At 34.3% G+C, this 19,930-nt stretch overlaps 2 protein-coding genes and 1 long non-coding RNA gene across 19 annotated transcripts; all 3 read left to right on the forward strand.

The window, feature by feature from the left end:
* Positions 1–296: 296 nt before the first annotated feature.
* On the forward strand, positions 297–2,586 carry LOC110870458. The gene is made up of 7 exons (XM_022119640.2): positions 297–655; positions 1,274–1,345; positions 1,434–1,501; positions 1,616–1,760; positions 1,850–1,933; positions 2,002–2,097; positions 2,342–2,586. Exons 1-7 carry the CDS (start codon positions 431–433, stop codon positions 2,348–2,350), a joined length of 699 nt encoding a protein of 232 aa, XP_021975332.1. The 5' UTR covers positions 297–430; the 3' UTR covers positions 2,351–2,586.
* Positions 2,587–9,105: 6,519 nt separating this feature from the next.
* Positions 9,106–12,930, forward strand: LOC110870464 (phosphoinositide phospholipase C 2). Its single transcript, XM_022119648.2, has 9 exons — positions 9,106–9,607; positions 10,339–10,535; positions 10,619–10,754; positions 10,825–11,049; positions 11,108–11,328; positions 11,411–11,528; positions 11,614–11,760; positions 11,839–11,925; positions 12,579–12,930. The coding sequence occupies exons 1-9, from the start codon at positions 9,305–9,307 to the stop codon at positions 12,870–12,872; spliced, it is 1,728 nt and encodes a 575-aa protein (XP_021975340.1). The 5' UTR covers positions 9,106–9,304; the 3' UTR covers positions 12,873–12,930.
* A 500-nt stretch (positions 12,931–13,430) lies between these two features.
* LOC110870474 lies at positions 13,431–18,883 on the forward strand. Of its 17 annotated transcripts, none has more exons than XR_004865960.1 (11): positions 13,433–13,672; positions 13,786–13,884; positions 13,968–14,052; positions 14,980–15,091; positions 15,168–16,507; positions 16,587–16,890; positions 17,104–17,230; positions 17,450–17,737; positions 18,158–18,251; positions 18,334–18,493; positions 18,574–18,883. It is a non-coding gene; the product is annotated as an uncharacterized LOC110870474 (long non-coding RNA). The 17 variants fall into 17 exon arrangements; XR_004865961.1 differs by having other exon boundaries at positions 17,118–17,230; positions 17,441–17,737; XR_004865962.1 differs by having other exon boundaries at positions 17,118–17,230.
* Positions 18,884–19,930: the final 1,047 nt, after the last annotated feature.

Here is a 19,930-nt window from a genome sequence, read left to right on the forward strand (position 1 = left end):
AACCTGCCCGTCCGAAGCCCCACTGCAGTAAATCCGGTTCGGCTTGGTTTTGAACTAGCAGCCTCATAAAAAACCTAGGTATAAACTTTATTGACACCACCAATATGTCTTTCAAAATAATGTTAAGAATTAAACTTGAGAGCTAAAAGAAAAAACAAAATGAATAAGTACTAGACGAAGACAATCTAATATTCTTTTTAAATGTAAAAATAAACATTAAATTGCATCATGACTAGACAACAAAAGCATGTCTATTTTAGTAATTTCACCCAATGCACACCTCCACCTTTTCAAAACACTCCCAATTCTCTCTCTCCCCACTTCTTTCTCTCTCTTCAATCCTCCCCCTTTTCATACTCCACACTTCCCCTCTCCTCCACACTTCTGCAACACACGAACTGCGTGTTTTCCAAACATTTCTCTTGAACAAATGACAGCATCTTCCTGCTTCAATCCCACCAATTCCACCGGCATGATCTCTCAAGTGGTCCAAATGCTCCAAACCAACTCCAAAAACGAAGCTGATTCACAGACCAAAATAGCAGGAGAAGAAGAAGGTTGTTCCAAAACGGTTACTCGAGAGTGTAGAATATGTCAAGAAGAAGATGATGAACATGAATTGGAGTCTCCCTGTGCCTGTAATGGTACTCTCAAGGTCTGTTTTTTTTTTTTTAATCGTTTATAGTTTATTTAGGTTTTCTTTTTGGTGTTTACAAGTGCATACTTTTATTATTTCATTTCTGATCCTTGATTTTGGGCTGAAAGAGTTTAGGGATGAGCAAATGGTACCCGGTACCGTTATCGAATTTATCAAACCGGGTACATTTTCGGTACCGACTTTTGACATTTTCGGTACCGGTTTTTACACTCGAATACCGGTATCGAACCGTACCGTTCCGTCCTGGGTATATTCGGTACCGGTACCATACCAATACCTACTTTTGCGGATTTTCGGTACCGAGCTCATCCTGAAAGTGTGATTGTTTTGTTGAAAAAGGTTGAATATGTGTGGATTCCAATTCCATTAGTGGGTCCAGGTTTGGTTCAGATATTTTGATCTTGTTTGTTTAAAGAGTTAAAGTAAATGAGTTATTGAGTTTGGTTGTACAGCTCATTTATGAGGTCATTGCTTATGTGCTTCTTTATTCTTATCTAAATTTGAATGGGTTATTATTTATTAAATGCAGATGCTAATTTAGTCAAAATTAGTATTTTTTTTTTCTACGATTTGGATTGTCACATTTGATTGTAATTTTGTATTTGTGGGTTGCAGTTTGCTCATAGGAAATGTATTCAGAAATGGTGCAATAAGAAAGGGGATATAACCTGTGAGATTTGCAATCAGGTTTGGCCCTTTTTTGGTCCAGAATTTAATAATAATTTGGTGAATTTTTCTTTTGTTGAAATGCTATTGTATTTGACTTGTTTCATAGATTTATTCACCGGATTACGCTCTTCCACCAGCTAGAACCAATCCAGATGTCATGACTATTGATATCAGGTAAAGTTGCTACAAAGATTTGGCGAAAAAATTATTCTTTGTTTTTTTTTTTTTTAAACTTTCTGCACAAGGTTTACTGTTTTTGTTCAGTATTATTCTCATTGTATTTTTTAGGCATGCGTGGGGCCCACAAATCGATCTCCGGGATGCTCACTTCTTGGCTTTTGCTTCTGAGAATCAGTTTCTTGAACCGGATTATGAAGATTACGGTGTAGGAAGTAATAACAGCATTGCGTACCTCCGGTTTATGGCTCTCATTGTAAGTGAAAAACAAGTCCTATGTCAAAATTTTATAAAAGGTCATATAATTATATAAACTTATTATTGTTTGCTTAAATTAAATGTCAGTTGATGTTAATATTGCTGATACGCCAAGCTTTGCTGGTCACAAGAGACCTCGGGATGCTGCCAGAATCGTCAAAATTCTTTAACGTAAGTTTGTATTGTATTGTCGGTTGACTTATAGTTTGCAATCATTGACTTCTCTACATGAATTGCAGTTTCAGGTTTCGGTTCTTCAACTTGTGGGCTTACTTCTTCCATGCTACGTGGTGGGCCGTTCATGGATAATGATTTTAAGGCAAAGAAGAAGGCAGGTTAGTGAGTCACTTGAATTCGTACTCCTTTTTATTCTTATGATCTTATCTGACAATTGGGTAATAAAGTAAACCACGTGTTTGAAAAGATTTATTCTTATGTCACTGTCGTAATTCATAGACAATGCAAGAAATGGGGCTAACTGCGATTAAGACCGCCACCAACAATCCCATTAGCAAATAATTCACCTATGAAACTTGTACCATAAAACACAATCAAACGAACTGTTGTTTCTTTCCTCAGGTTGGATGATGAAAATCAGGAAAGCGGTTATGTATATCCTTTCTGCTTCTTGATGAGCGGTTTAATGGCCGTGAAGTTGAGTGCATTTGCAGCACCTACAACAATGAAAGCCTCAAAGGCGAGAAATCTTGAAATGTATAGATGTTTTCATCCTTTATGAATCTAGTTTCAACTGCTTCACTTGATGCCATCTTATGTAAATTGTGAATATTGGTGAGTTCATTGCCTCATTCGTCTTTCTTGCATTTTGTGATTGCTTGTTGTCTTGTTGATTTGAGTCAAAGGGTTGAAATGATAAGTGCATTCAAGTGCATAACACGACCAAATCGCTTGTTAAAAAACGTAAGGTTAGTTTTGTAACAAGATATCATTTATAAACATATATATGCATACCAGCAAAATTTGAAATAAAAAGTGAAAAAATGTATTTGTGGGTTGACCCAACTTATGTTCACATTCATTATTCTTTTACCTGTTACCCTGAGGTGTCATTTGATTTCACAGAATTCAATCATTCATGAAGTGAAAGGGGTTTCGACTGCACGGTTTATCATCATTTTCTTTCCTCACCAATAGAGTATTTTAAATATTAGGATGTTTATAGGCGAAACTATTAAGAGTCGAATGGCCTGACCAAATTGATATTTTTACTATTACGGCCTGGTTCGACACATATCCTATATTTTTGTAAAATCCCGTTCTGAACAAAACCAAAATGACCATTTTTTGTCCCAAACGACCCATTGGACCTGAACGTTTTTTGACCCACTACCCATCCGTATTGCCAAGTAAAAGAGTCCAAGAGATGATACTTTCCATTCGTCTTAGAATATAACTGACCACACCCATGTTAGGGATGGTGTAATTTTTTATAGGGTTCTTATATAGTTTGGGGGCAATGCCCTTTATCCAAAAAGGAAAAGAAGAAAAAAGAAAGTCAAGTAAGACCCACTTGTATTCTTTTTTCATAAGGATATTTTTTTCAATGACCTTTACCTTTGCCAGTTGCCTTGATAGTGTTGTCGCAGAGGCAACATGTGTGGGGTTTGTAAATGCCTTTTGGGCCTATACTGGTTAGAGCTAGAAGGCCGACTTTGGATTCATTTTGTGCCTAAGTTAAGTTGTTTTAACCTATTTGTTCTCTATACTAGCTTAGTAACCCATGTATTATACTGATTGAACAACAAAAATGATAAAACTAATAAAATTGTAACGCAAGTTGAATAGACATATCAATAACAAATATCAAATTCAAAGAGGCCCTAGTTAAATCTGGATATCGTGGTAAACTATCCATGACTCCATCCCCTTTATAAAATCTGTGTATTACACGGATTGAGTGAGTAAAACTTGATTTTATTTTTGTAATTTTGAATATGTGGGATCATATCATATTATCATTATTTTCTCAAATTATAAGCTTATACATAAATTATGATAGGCTTTAAGATTGATGGAGTCTGTCTTATTAATTTAATATTTTTTTCTTCTTTATATAAAATGGCAGTTTGGTTTTATATCTCAACACAAATACCATGAGATACTTTTAACAATGCTTAGTCTCATCAAAATTGCAATAGCTCACGTTTCAACATCTTGTAAAAATTACACCATTTCTTGTCTACACCTTGTGATTTTATAACAAAAAATTGACTACATCATTACTCACAACCATTTAACTAAGATTATATATTTGCAAACCCGTACCGTTTTTATGCGAACCGTTTTGACCCGAAGTGTTTAGCCATGAGCCGTTCGACCCGTACCGTTTCTATCCGAACCGTTTCGACGCAATCAGTTCGACTCCAACCGTTTCGACGCAAACCGTTTCGACCCGAACATTTTAGACGCGAACCGTTTTGACCCGTACCGTTTCCACCCAAACTGTTTCGACCCATACCGTTTCGACCCAAACTGGGGGTGTGGGTGCCGGGTGATGGATTCCAATTCATTTGACAACCAATCACATAAAAAATGGAATTGAGATTTCAATTCCAACAATTTCCAATTCCAATTGGAATGTTTAAATTCCAAATACAATTCTTTCAAATTCTAATTCCTATACAAATTCCAATTCCAAAACATTCCACAAAATCAAATGGCCCCTTAGTTTTGCTAGAGTGTTAGTCATTTTTAGTCATTTTGGATGAATTTGACAACATTTTTGAAACCTCAGTGGTTCCTATGAGGAAAAAAATTCTTTTTTGGATGGATCTAACAAATATTAAGAAACGTTAGAGACGATTTTGGCAATTTACCCTTTTATAAATCATTAAAAGCCACGTTTCAAACTTACAATAACTATAGGGTGTGGTCATGACCCTCCATATTAGTGCCATGTAACCCACATCTAATCCATCATCCAAAACCACTACCCTAAAGGTGTGGTCATGACCCAAAACCACTAGCCCCTTATTTATTTTAATTTATCTTTGTCTAAAGAAAAACGAAATGATTTGTTGAAAAATGGAAAGGAGGACCATGGTTGCCGGTTTAATCCATGCAAACCATGGTGGATCAATCAAGGGGTGGTGTAGCCTTTTATTCATATTCCTAGGTGGCAAATCATGTCCCAACCATTAACCCCATACCAAATAGCCTAATGATTATAAAATGTTTCAAGAATGGAAATCAACCAAATAATGAGATTATTAGTTGATTAAATTAAAAAATATAGAGAAAATACTAAAGTTGTTATCTTTCTAAATGAGGTATCAAATTGGTTTAGCAATTTTATGAACAAATCAATCATTTATTCATGATGAGATAAGATAATATAAGATGAGTTGTGTATACATTTTTATTACTCATATATCAATCATAATAATTATTTAAAAAATATTTACTTATAAGTGGGGCTACTAAATATACCCTATTTTGTTACTTTTTATACCCTTTTTTTATAAAATCACATTTAAACTTGTCATATTTACCCCTTAAACAAGTCATATTTTTTAAAAACTATTCTTTTTTGTTACAAGACCAATTCAAAAGTGTAAAAATATATTATAGACGTTTTTTTTTAAATTGTTTGTTTCTTTATGTTTATTTAAAAACCATTATTTTCTTAAAAAAGTTTCCAGATATTGTTTACACTTTCTCAAATAGTATTTTGATTATGTTTTCTTTTATTGAACATCTTTACAAATTACTAATAATGTTTTTCATATAACAACAACTAGTTTATAGACCCGCGTATTACACGGATTGAATAAAGACAATATGTTACGTAAACTCGTGTAACGCATAGACTTATAACCTAGTGACTTAAATAATAATAATTCATAATTATAATAATATAATAATTACGAATAGATAATAATAACAATAGCAATAACAATTTTTCTCATTTGTTCCCGAGTTTTGCATTTTTTTGTTGTCATTTTCATCCAACTCATTAACATTAAAAAAGTCAGTTTAATGAGTGGTATTTTTGTCTTTTTACTTATATAATTTATTGTTTTTTAATCCAAATAAAACCCACCCCACTAAATTATATCATCGCTCAAATGTGAACTTAAAAAGCTATATAAATCTCTTCTGTTTAACTTAATCATTGTTGATATTAAATTAAAATAATAAATTAAAATATAATCTAAATTATATAAAATATAATTTAAATTTTAAACTATATACCATATTCGTTTTTATAGGTTTATTGGCATGGCGGTATAAATTCGTTGAATAAAGAGTTATATTGGCAATAAAGTTTTTTTTATATCGGACACCACATGTGTTATATATTAATAATAATTGGATATTAATCTAATATAATATTAATAAAATAATAATATTGCTAAATTAAGATATACCTCTATGTAGTTTTTCTCAAACAAATTATTTGGTTAGATTAGACAATCTAGGTCTACAAGCATATAACCTAATTTGGTTTGATTAGCAATGATTAAAAAATAAAATTTAATGTTACATATGAAAGTAAAAATAAGTAAATAAAATACTACAATAGTATAAGATAAATATTTTTATGTATTACGTATTTATCTATACTTATGTATAGATTAATAATTTGGATATATTAATATGATGTAATAACAATATGTATTTATTTGTTGTTGTGTATAAATTAATAAATTGTATATTAATATGATATAATAATAATAAGAAGAATATTAATTAATAATAATATTAAAGGAGAGAATGCCACATAGCATTAAGATATGATTTTAAGAAGAGAATGACATGTGGCATTAACATGATCTTTTTATTAGTATTAGATAATAAAAAAAATTGAATTTTATTTTTGAAAAAAAGTCTACATTATATTTTTTTCCTCGTCTAGTTTGTATTTTAAAAGCCTTATATTTATTATTTTTAATATTTGAAAAGTCTAACGGAGTTTAAGGAGCTATTCGGGAGCTTTACGGAGCACCGGGGAGCGAATAGGATCAAACGGGAACATGGAACGATGAAATTAGAAAAACAGGTTTTAGAGAGCTAGTCGTCGACGCCCTAGTTGGCCGTCGGCGACGCCCTTCAGAAAGCCTCATCGAAAGAAAATGCTCGTATACAGTTGTTTAGTGCGTCGAGACCAATTTGAATAACCGCAGGCCGTCACCGACGCCCTCCACTGATGCAAAAGCGCTAAAACTTGAATTTGAATGTTTGGGGGCGGGTTATATCACTAGTTTTGGGGCATTTGCAAGGAGTTATGCAATTTTGAATATTGTCCTTCAGTTCCGGTGTGCGTTGTATTTGTCGAGTATTGTACAGAAACTATGTCGAATTGAATACACGAAATCCTTAAACGGTGAATCTTATTGTGTATTACATTCTCTCGCTCGGTTGGTGTCGTAGCTTGGATTCTGCACTCGCTACAACATCTGAAACAAGAAATCACGTTCGTCCGACGATCCGTATGGGGACCTACACAATCATCCACCATCATCACCTTCGATCACAACCCTTACTACCACTAACGCATTGTTATGGGTAACTTGGATATATAAATGTTATATTTGATCGGGGGGCGACACTTGGATCAGTATCTCATTAAGTCTGTATAAACAATAATAAAAAAAAAAACCACATACATTTTTGAAATCGACCAGTTTAATATATTTTTTAAATGAAGAAGAGAAAAATATTTGTGAATCAATCCTCCATTTGTTTTGCTTTAGAAAAGTGTTCACTTCGATCGACGTCTTAAACTGGTTTTACTTGTTTATAACATACTCTTTACACTAATTAAATTTGAATTGAATTTATATAGGTTGTTAGTGTATAGTTTGATAAAATAATTTTAGTACCTATTATTTATTTGTTCACTTACATAAATGGTTTGAATGATTAATATGTGCTAGGGCTGTAAACGCTATTTTAAAAGAAACACTTTGTACTTTTTTGATAAATAAAAATTGTTAATTATTTTATAAACACATCTAATGTATTAAAAATTATAAAAGTAAGACCTTTAAAATACAAACTAGATGAGGAAAAAACACAATGTAGACTTTTTTCAAAAAGAAAGTTCAAAACTTTTTTTTATTATTTTTATAAGAAACATAATCAAAATACTGTTTGAGAAGGTGTCTTTAGAAACAATATATGAAAACTTTTTTTAAAAAAATATGATTTAAAAAAAATTAACAAATAAATATTAAAAAAAAAAATGTCTGTAATCTTTTTTTTTTACACTTTTGAATTTGTTTTGTAACAAAAAGAATACTTTTTAAAATGATGATTTGTATAGGGGGTAAATATAACAAGTTTTAGGGCATGTTTGGCTAAGCTTTTTGTAACAACTTATTGACTTATTGGCTTTTTAAAAAGTTATAAGTTCTAAAATGGTGTTTGGCAATGAGGGTGTATGTGAGTAGGAAAAGTGACTTTTTCAAAAAGTCACTCCATACTGACTTTTTAAAAAGCCAATAAGTCAATAAGCACTTTTCAAAAAGCTTAGCCAAACATGCCCTTAATGTGATTTTATAGAAATTAGGTATAAAAAGTAATAAGAGTGGGTACATTTAGACTACCCCTAAGTATAACACAATCATAAAAAATTTCTAAAATTATTCATGTATAACTATAACGAAAACACTTTACCAATGCATTGGTGGTCCATTAGCAAAGATAAAGTTTTTAAACATCTTGAAAATGGGAGGTCTTGGGTTTAAGTCACACAAACGACATGAATAAAAAGAAATTAGCCGTTAAAAAACGAAAACACTTAAAGTAAAACATAAAAAAGGTACAAAACAATAAAAAAAATTAAAATTAATTTTAGAGTTAAATGCCATTTTAGTCCCTGTGGTTTGGACTATTTTGTCAGTTTAGTCCAAAGGTTTTATTTTTCGTCCGTGTGTCAAAAAATGTTTCACCGTTACCATTTTAGTCCACTAGGTTAACTTCATCTATTTTTTTGTTAACGAGAAGAGTAATTCGACCGTTTTATATGTAATTCCTGTTAACTAGAATGACAATTCAGCTATATAAAATGATCGAATTGCGCTTCTCGTTAACAGAAATAACGGAGGAAGCTAATCCAGTGAACTAAAATGATAACGCTGAAACCTTTTTGAACTCACAGGCGAAAAATAAAACATTTAAACTAAACTAAGAAAAATGACCCAAACTAGACAGACTATATAAATCATTAAAAGCCACGTTTCAAACTTACAATAAGTATAGTATTGCAATATCTCAAAAAAAAAAAAAAAAAAAAAAAAAAAAAACCCACGTCTACCGACTAGTCGACTCCACACATCCATGCCAACTTTAAATACATGATAGCGACATTGAAATCTGAAATACGTTGGCAGTTGCATGGTGCACAAAATGTCCATGGGCCCCACATGGTAACGATCTCAACCGTCGACCCACCCCGATTCAATTCAATCCAATCCAATCCATGACAACACATACCTCACCATCATCACACGCAAAACCTCCGATCAAATCTCCAGATCCTCATTTTCCTGTAATAATTCATCATCATCATCACCAATGTCTAAGCAAACCTACACTGTATGCTTCTGTTTCAGACGACGCTTCCGCGTTCCGGCCGCTCAACCGCCTGCCGGAATCAAATCTATCTTCGATAAGTACGCCGTTAACGATCATATGTCCGCTGATCGCCTCCAGCGCTTTCTCGTTGAGGTTCAGAAAGAAGAGAAAGCTACGGTTGAAGGAGCTGAAGCGATTATTATGAATAATTCCTCTCTTATGTTCCATCGCAAGGGTTTCAATGTTGATGCGTTTTTTAGATATCTTCTCGCCTCTTCTGTTCCTGTTTTGTCTCCTCATTCGGTAACTAATTCTTCCTTTAGGTTTCAGTTGTTGTGGTTCGGATTACTATGCCGTTAACAGTAACAAGTAAAGTGCTGATATATAACTGCATATGAGCACTTTGCTTCCTATGTTAAGATCATCTATTTGTATTTGATTTTGCCTCTATAGTTAATTAAGAGTATAGTACTTTAATTCTCCTTATTGATTTTGCTAATTGTTGTTTGGATTAGTATGATTGAGCTTTTATTTCTCTTAATTGATGATTGAGTATAGTCCTGTAACACATTATCTGGTTTCTGTTTGTGTGTTTCTGTTAATAATTGTTTCGTTTGAAGTTAGTTTTTGTTGTGGAAATGATTAGTTTTAATTATCAACACGATAACCACCGAATGCATTTGCTTGTACAATGTACATTATCTGTAATACTATTGAAATAAGAGTTGAGAGTAAATTATTTTTTGAGTCCCTGTGTTTTAGTGGTTTTAACAACTTGAGTCCAAAATCAAAAAGTTGAACGCCCTGAGTCCCTAGCCATTTATTTTATAACGTTTTGAGTCCGATTTTGTTAAAAAAATTGGACTCAAAAGGTTAAAATTTGGACTCAAAAGGACTCAAATGGTTATAAGTAAAGCGTCTAGGGACTTAGGGCGTTCAAATATTTTGATTTTGGACTCAAATGGTTAAAACCACTAAAACACAAGGACTCAACAAGTAATTTACTCTTGAAATGATCTTCTGTTGTTCTCCAGATTCACCAAGATATGACTGCTCCGTTGTCTCATTATTTTATATTCACCGGTCACAACTCATATCTAACCGGGAATCAACTTAGTAGCGACTGTAGTGATGTTCCCATCATTCAAGCACTGGAAAAAGGCGTAAGAGTCATCGAGTTAGACATATGGCCCAATTCAACAAATGACGACGTGCTTGTCCTTCATGGAATGTAAAAAAGCTTGCTTTACGTACATTACACTCTGTATCAGTGCATTATATCTACATGGTCTAATCATTATGTTGTGCATATAGGACATTAACCTCACCTGTTGAACTATCCAAGTGTTTTATGTCCATCAAAACTCACGCTTTCGTTGCATCTGATTACCCTGTCGTGATTACGTTAGAAGACCACCTTACCACCGAACTTCAAGCTAAAGTGGCAGAGGTAATGTTGTAATTTAGATTGTAATCTGGTGTTATCTCCGTTGTTAATTTTTGTGTGACCAAATTCATAGATGGTCCATCAAATATTTGGAGACAAGCTGTTTACTCCTGACAAAGAGTGTTTAGAGGAATTTCCGTCACCTGAATCTCTTAAAAAACGGTTCATCATATCTACTAAACCACCGAAAGAATACCTTAAAGCGGAGAAAACTAAGGACAAGGGAAATGAATCACACGAGAAGGATTCATCCACAGAAGCTTGGGGCGGTGAAATTCCAAACGCTTTTGATGATAAGGTACATGAACATTACCCATTTTGACCCGTTTCAACCTGTACTGACTCTGTCCTTGCAGGATGATTCGGATGACACTGATTCAGATGATGATGACAATGACGATCTACACAGTGGTGACGTGGCACCTGAATACAGGAGTTTGATTGCCATCCATGCTGGAAAGGGAAAGGGTGGTTTGGATGATTGGTTGAAAGTGGACGCTGATAAAGTACGACGTCTTAGCTTAAGTGAACACGAGCTTGAGAAGGCAGCAAAAACTCATGGCCCACAGATTGTAAGGTATTGGCTAGCGGTCGCAATTTTCGACACAACAAGAATATAATTATGTCATCATTATATGCTAACAGTTGGGATGCTGTAGATTTACTCAGAGAAATATCTTGAGGGTGTATCCTAAAGGAATACGGTTTGACTCGTCTAATTACAACCCGTTAGTCGGGTGGATGCATGGAGCTCAGATGGTGGCATTCAATATGCAGGTGCATACACATCAAACCCGAAATTTGCAAAATCTTTAGTTCCTTGTTTGTTTATGCTTCATTTGAATTTTTTTTAATGCAACAGGGGTATGGAAGATCACTGTGGTTGATGCAAGGAATGTTCAGGGGAAATGGGGGCTGTGGATATGTTAAAAAACCTGATTTTTTGTTGACCGGAGGTCATGAGGTCTTTGACCCCTTAGTCAAACTGCCGGTCAAAATGAAATTGAAGGCACGTGACTCAACTTAAATCTTTATGAGTTTGTTTGTAATTATGTTGAACTAATTCACTTTCTCTATGTTTACTCAGATAACTATTTTTATGGGTGAAGGATGGTATTATGATTTCAAACACACACATTTTGATGCATACTCTCCACCAGATTTCTATGTGAGGGTAAGCCATTCATTGATTCATAAACTTGTTTTGTATTAAGTAGGTGTGTTAATAAACTGTCGGTTCGACTAGTTTAAGATTTATATAGTTCGGTTTTGATGGTTTGACGGTGTGGTGGAACTTAGCACAAGCTTTTTAACCTGTTTTCATTTTTTTTTTTTCAAGAGTAAAATGTCGTTTTCATCCATGAGGTTCGGTTAGTTTTGCAACTTCCGTCCAAAAGTTTGTTTTTCTATATCTGAATCCAAAAGGTTTGAAATCTTGTCATTTTCATCTGGTTCGTTAACTCCATCCATTTTCTACGATAAGTCAGGAACATTTTTTCGTTTTTTTTATATATATTAGTTTTGTTGTTTAGTTGGTAATGGTATCTTAAATGTTGTACATAAGTGAAAAAAACCAACTTACCCTTTATGTTAACTAAAAAAGACAGAAATACCCTGGATTTAACGGAGTAAAAATGGATGGAGTTAACGAGCCGGATGAAAATGGCAAGATTTCAAACCTTTTGGATTCAGATGCGGAAAAAACAAACCTTTGGATGAAACCGGCCAAACCTCATGGACTAAAATGACAATTTACTTATTTTATCAAACCGGAGCAGGAAGAACCTATATTATATAAGAGTATTAAAAGTTTTGGAATTGATACAGATTGGAATAGGTGGTGTACCTGATGATACAATAATGAAGAAATCAAAAACAGTGGAGGACAGTTGGAGTCCAGCTTGGGACGAAGAATTCGAGTTCGAGTTAACGGTTCCGGAACTGGCTCTGCTTCGAATAGAAGTTCATGAAAATGATATATCAGAAAAGGATGATTTTGGAGGCCAAACATGCTTACCAGTAAGAGAGATTAATAAAGGCATACGGCCTGTTCCATTGTACAGTCAAGAGGGTGATAAATACCCATCTGTAAAGCTGCTTATGTTGTTTGATACTGTTTAAGGTGGTTGTTATACACTTTACATGTTGATGCAGCATTTTCCCGTTTTCGTCCTTTCAAGTCAAACGTATAGAGAAAACCCAAAATTGGGTACACAAGTTCCTTGTGGACCTCATGTGTTACTCTTTTTACAGTGTGAGAGCCGGACCGCTAACTATGGTTTTAAAAAACGATAAACTAAGCTAACCGGCAGTTTGGTTGTTTGCGAACTTTTCTTTTAAAATGAATTGGTTTGTATTTTTAGATAATAAAGATGGTTTAGAAACATAATGCATATACATTATTTCATATTTAAAAATATAAAATATAAATCGTAAAGGTCAAATGGGATAAATTTTGGTGTAATTAGTCGATTGGGTACCTATGTGCATTATTGGGTTTAGGTTTATGGGATAAATTTTGGTAATTAGTCGATTGGGTACCTATCTCCTTGGTTAACATGACCCGTTAGGATGCCATTATTCAAAATACGATTTTAAATCCACCCAAAAACCAATTTAAAAATACAAACTACATTTATAACAGATCTAATGATAATAGAAAAACGAAATGAACAGTATTTATAAACCTGAGTCAGCAGAAGGCTCTTATTTGAGTCACACGTAGCAGTCTTCATACCACCTAAGCTATACAAACCACCTACAACCATGTTTTCAACCCATTTCTACAAAGAAATCGTGATAGAAAAAGAGGAGCCGGAGAATCAAGAGAGATGGAGATGGTTGTTGGCGGCGGCAGCGACGATGGGAACTACGGCGGTAGCGATGTTTTCCACGGTGGCTAGGGTTCAATTTCGACGATGGTAAGTTTTCAGTTCCGATTGGGTTTAAGACTTGCAGACCGGTCAAATGTGGTTAAGATTTACAATGTTCTTCTAGGCTAGCAGTTCTGACAAAAAAATCACTCCTGAATCAGGTATCAAGCAAAGATTTTTACCGATTCAGACCATGGCGTGTGTGATTTTCTATAGTAAATCATCATCTCAACCTAATATCCCAGTTAAAGTTCTGTGAGGTAAGTGAATTTAACCTACAAATGCTTCTGTTGTTTGGTATCTAAGAAAATTGAGTGCGATGTTGGTGTTGTGTTCATGTTAGTTGAGCTTGGAGGCTGAAATCAAGAACTTTGGGCTCAACAGTGGGAGGTTTTCATCAACACCGGTGTTTCACATCTTCCTTCTTGGTAAGAAGTTATTTTCAGCTTCATTTTTCACCTAACATGCTTTGATTTTTAATAATTAGGCCTTGATGGTATGGTCTTGGTTTATTTTTTCACCAGAATCACTATTATTACTATTTGTAAACTAATCTATTCTATAGAAACTAGGGTTTGATTACTTTATAGGAGCAAGTAAAGTTCCTTGTCGTAAAACTAGAGACTATTTTCAAAATGGTAAGCTATTTAAACTCAAAGTTTAAGTTGAGAAAGTTTATATGCTCAAATTGTTTAAACTTGAAGTGGTTTTTAAAGTTAATCATAGCTGAAAAAGGGTGTTTTAAATGTCCTGTTCATCAACCCATACGACCAAATGGGCTGGATATATTTAAGATTTGTTCATTAGAAAATTTATATTATAACGGAAGCTTAACGTGATTTAGCATATTTCCAAAAAATAATATATTACATTTGACCCTAGGATTTCGTTTATCTCCGCACATTACTTTATAACAAGAAGAATATTGAATTCTCCTATTGTTGATATTTTTGGTCATGTTTTGCTATTTAATTGTTGTGTGTGTTTCGTTTTTTTAGTTAGGCTTATATTTTTTACTTGGTAATTTATTTTACTCTTGAAATCTTTGTGAGAGTCGAATGCGACTGTCGCTGATTGATTTCTTGATGTTGAATTGGTTCTCTCTAAAAGAACTACATCCCTGGAGTGTAAACTAATTATGTTCAACACATGTTTACCTTTTTGACTTGCTCCTGGTGGTATCACAGTTTGCTAAGTAACTTTAGGTTTACGTATTGTTTTTAATTCTTCAAAAGGTTTACATCTTTATGCTACCAAAAGGCTCTAAGGTTCGTTTCCCAGAAACACAAAATGTTTTTTTTGCTTTATCATAAGCTATAATAATTTGTATGCTGAGTAGGTGGATTTTTATACAGGTAGACAATGTAAACAAGCCAGGAATATTGCTGGAAGTGGTTCAAATTCTTGCAGACCTTGATCTTATTATTACTAAAGCCTACATTTCCTCTGGAGGATGGTTCATGGATGGTATGCAAGCACACATTTTACAATCAAACTTCAACATAGCATCATAAAGTGATTGATGATTATCTTTCCTGTATAGTGTTTCATGTGATGTGACTGACCAACAAGGAAAAAAGATAAATGACAATATGACCATTGAATACATAGAAAAGGTATGTCTTCTCTTCAACTTATACCGAATATTATGGCATAAATAGATCATTCAGAGGCTTGGTTTTAAAAAGCGAGAGGCACACAAAAGCGACGAGGTTTAAAATTGAGGCGCAAAGTGCAAAAGCGGTGGGCTTTTCGTACCCGAGGCGCAAGGTGTTTATATAATTTTTTTTATATATCCCGTACATATCCCATAGGTTTTTTGCTTCCTTTAACCAAAATATAGCTATAAATAACGCTTTTATACCATTTTACTTACATGTACAAGTCAAAAAACCCAAGGTACAATATTTTTATGCACTAAAACGCCTCATATACATGAGGCGCACGCCTCAGGCCAAAAAGCCCCCAAAAACCATCAAAAAAATGCGCCTTTTGGTCGCTTCCTGTAATTACACAAGGCGCTGAGCAAAAAAGCCCCAGGCCCTGCGCCTAGGGAGCGCTTTTTAAAACCAAGTTCAGAGGTGGCGATTTCTTCGGATTGGATGGTATTTGATATGATATCTAACAAGTGAGAGGTGTAAACTTTGAAGGCTTGGTTGAACATGTAATGGGTTAGAAGTGATCGATTGGGTCTTTTCTTCAACTTATACCGAACACTAAAAAACCCGCGGTCACCGAATGGGTATTAAACTAGATTTTGTTGAATATACAAAAACTTACCTAGGATATGCAACCTTCTTTACAACACTTAGTTCAGTGTTTGATTTGGTTGATTTTTTGTACAGGTACTGTGGTTAATTTTAAATACATGATCTTCATACTTTTTGCTGTTAATTTGTAGTTACAAAGTGATAATTTGCTCGGATCTGCTTAAAATTTTATTGCTCCATGATTTAAAAAATCTGGTGATGGGATTGTTGAGCTGTGCAGTGAGCAAAATATAATGACTGTTCTAGCCCCATTATTTAACTTCCCTTTCGATAGTGTTTGTGGTGCAAGTTCTCGATAGTGTTTCCACCATTTGATATAGTGTAAGCTACGTGTAATGGTGTAAGCAACTTTGATGCTAGCTACAATAGTATAAAGCCCTGTGAGCCTGCAAGTGATTCTTGCATTTTGGCAAGAAGAAAAGTACATAGAGAACATGGAAGGTTTGATAAAGAATATGTGATGCGGTGAGGAAGTTGGGCCAGAACCGTAAATGCCTTTGTGTCGTTATCTTGTCAAGAACTGCCAAGAGTTCTGGGGTGAAGCTAGAGATTGTTATGACCATTCTGAAACAATGCAATATAGCTGATCGTCCTATTGGTTATCAATGTGGAGGTTGGTTTAATTTCGTTTCTTTTAATGGCATATTTGATTTTTTTTCTCAATGATGATAGTTGTATGTTTTGCTTTGCAGCTTATATAGTGCCTTGAAAACTTGAAGGCTATTAGTTTCGATGGAAGTTGTACCAGTCTTGTGCCAAGCGCAAGAGAGAGAGAAAGGGATTACGTAGAGAGAGGGAGAAAGAGGCAGGGAGGAGAAACGACGACGTCGTTTAGGGTTCCGCCGCAAACACAATGTCGGTGGCGACTGTGATTGACGTTGCAAGCTCCGGTTCTGTCAAGAGAAGAATATTTGATACTTTTTCAGCATAATTCGGTAATATTGAATCAGTTCCAGTGAAGCTCCGAGCGGAAAGTGGTAAAAGCCAGTCTCGAAGGTGAGTTTTCTGATTAATTAATTTTTTGCATTTTTTATTTATGATTTCGTAAGAAAAGTATTTAGGTCGGGTCATTCGGTTTTTAAAAGAATTTTGGGCCGCAATTGAATCATATTGGAACTAAAAAACATGTATACGTATGTAAAGAAAACTATGATAAACAATTATAATATATTAAATAATAAAAAACTATATATTATTATATAAATAAAGGTACTATTCATCAGCTCTCTGGCTTAAAACGTTAGCAAGTTGTTAGATCCTGAAGGGATCGGTACCTCTGGCCACCCAATTGACGGTTGCACAATCGATGGTGTCCTTTTCCACCGCCTTACACCAGGTACACATATTTGGGGATTTCTTTGAATTTCATTGATATCTTTTTTATATATATATTAATTGTGAGATTGATCGCTTTTTTATTTGCTTTTTAAAAGCCTTTCAAGTTTTAGGGATATGATGTGTAATTAACTTTCTAATTAAAGCTCATTACTATTCAAATAAAATATGATGTGTAATCCGTATCGTGGACCTAATTTGGTTGTTGAAGACGAGCCAGGGATGAAGGAGGAGCAAGCGGCGTTTATGAAGGAGCTAGAGACTTTCCACTAGGGCAGAGAAGAGAAACGGTGGCGTAGTTTAGGGTTCCGTCGCAAACACAACGCCGGTGGTGACTGTGGTTGACGTTGCAAGCTCTGGTTCTGGCAAGAGAAGAATATTTGATACTTTTTCAGCATAATTCGGTAATCTTGAATCGGTTCCGGTGAAGCTCCGATGAACCGTTCAACACTTGCATGTCTCAGATCTGTTTAGATCGGTGACTCTCAGGCCACCATCGATGGGTTAGGTAAGTCAAATATGTTCCACCACAATCCCCATTTCATAGACCATGTTCAACAACAGCAACTTTGTTTTAATTATTTTCCTCAAAAGTAGGTTTCACGGTTTTCCCATTGATTGAGGATATCTTAGCAGCCACGGGATGACATTGTGGTTGTAGTAGATTTAGATGGCGATGAAAGGTTAATGTGGTGATTTTGAAAGTGTTTCGGTCTCGAAATATTTTCTCATTTTTGTTAGTGGTAAATTGGATTTTATATAGTGTTTGACTTTAGAAGGTTATATCTCCATTTCAGAATTTTCATTTTAAAATGATAATAGTAGGTAGTTGATGATAATCTAGGTGATGAGGCTGTTGATGATATGGAATTAGTGGGTTATAAAGGTTTGAAAAAAATGGATTACTGATAATTGTGGTCAACTACAGGGAGGGAGCTGTGGCACATGAAGACTTTGAGGGGCATAAAATGACTATTGGAGCTGGTGATTTGCAGTGGATGACTTACAGATAGACATAAGAGGTAAGAACATCACTTTGAATGTTTGAATAGTTATGGTTCTGATTGGAGTTTATATAGTTAATGGCATGAATATCGGTTATAGGGATGGGAATCATTGGGACGGCTACTCGTGTATGGATTGATAGATAAAAATTGTTGAGCTTTGGAAACCCAAAACATATCGGATGGGGCTTCTGGTGTGGAAGTGCTAAAAAAGTCAAGGGTCGAGTTCGGTATCAGGTGATACCTTAGCCGAGTAAAAGGTTGCGAGCATACATACTTTTTTGTTGCTCTCAATCACGATTTCATTTCTCATTTTTATTAACAGATCTCTTTCGTCTAGGATTTTTGAAGACTATTATTCTATTAGGATGCTTTTAATGATGATTGGGAGCCTCGGGTTAGTGGTCAAGACTAATGTTCATGATATTTGGGTCAAAGAAAAATGTTAATTGCATATCTCAACAAGTTATATTTATTTGTGAATGTGTTCTTGCTGTTGTAATCTCATTTGCCATTCTTGCTTTGGTAGACTTAAAGATCATGATGTATGATATAGATGCATAGACAGGTTACCATCTTCGGTATAGAAAGGTAGATAAGAAGACTTTGTACAACATTTTTGTTATTTTTTTTTTTATTTTTGGCACTAACTAGGCAGAATACTTTATAAAACAAATATTTTAATTCGTCAGTACTGACTAGGCTGAACATCAAATACAAAGCGTTTCGACTTTGGTTCATGCGTGTGGGTTTACGTATTTGGCGCTATGTGGTATGTGCTTAACCGTTTCTTTTGAGTTCCCTAAAAAAGGCTTTACGCCGCCGCAACGCGCGGCGGGTAAATAACTAGTAATTTTAAGTTTCTAACCTTCAATATTTACGAGTTGTGAGAATTTAGAGAATTCGACCTTATGAAAGGTTTTCCAAATTTTTTTTACCAAAAATCCTTGAAAAATCAACTTTTTCAAAAAAAAAAACTATAGTTTTTTTTTTAATTTATAGCAACCGTAAATATTGTGATGGCATCAACTTTTTACAGCAACTTTAAGGGGCCGAAAACACCATTTCGGAAAATTTTTTTAATTTATTTTACGATCGTCAAAAACCTAGTTTTTTTTAAATTTATAGCAATCATATATGTTGTGATAGCATCAGCTTTTTACATCAACTGTACGGGGCTGAAAACAATACTTCTGGATTTTTTTTAATTTATTTTACGATCGTCTTTGTAACATTTTAATCTAGGGGTGTAAAAAAATGCGGGCAAAACTCGCACGAGAAAGCCGAGTTCTCTAAGTTCTCACAACTCGTAGAAATTTTCCCTTGATCTGAATCATATATATATATATATATATATATATATATATATATATATATATATATAGGGGATGGTTCAAATGAAAACCACTTTTATTGTGAAAACTCGAAAACTAACTAAAAAAGCCTAAAAAAACCTAAAAAACATACAAAAAAATTTTTTTACGATTTTTTTTAGAAAAATCGCTACTTTTTATATATGGAAAAAAAATTTCAAAAAAAAAAAAAAAAAAAATTTTGGTTGTACTGCACATGTGCACTAATACGGAAAGCCTAAACCACTTAACCCACCCCCCACCGACACCCCCCAAAAACCTAAACCCCCCACCCCCCCCCCCCCAAAACCTAAATTCACCCTCCCACCAAAAGCCTAACCCCCC

The sequence above is a fragment of the Helianthus annuus genome, chromosome 9, assembly GCF_002127325.2.
Source record: "Helianthus annuus cultivar XRQ/B chromosome 9, HanXRQr2.0-SUNRISE, whole genome shotgun sequence".
Classification (NCBI taxonomy): Eukaryota; Viridiplantae; Streptophyta; class Magnoliopsida; order Asterales; family Asteraceae; genus Helianthus; species Helianthus annuus.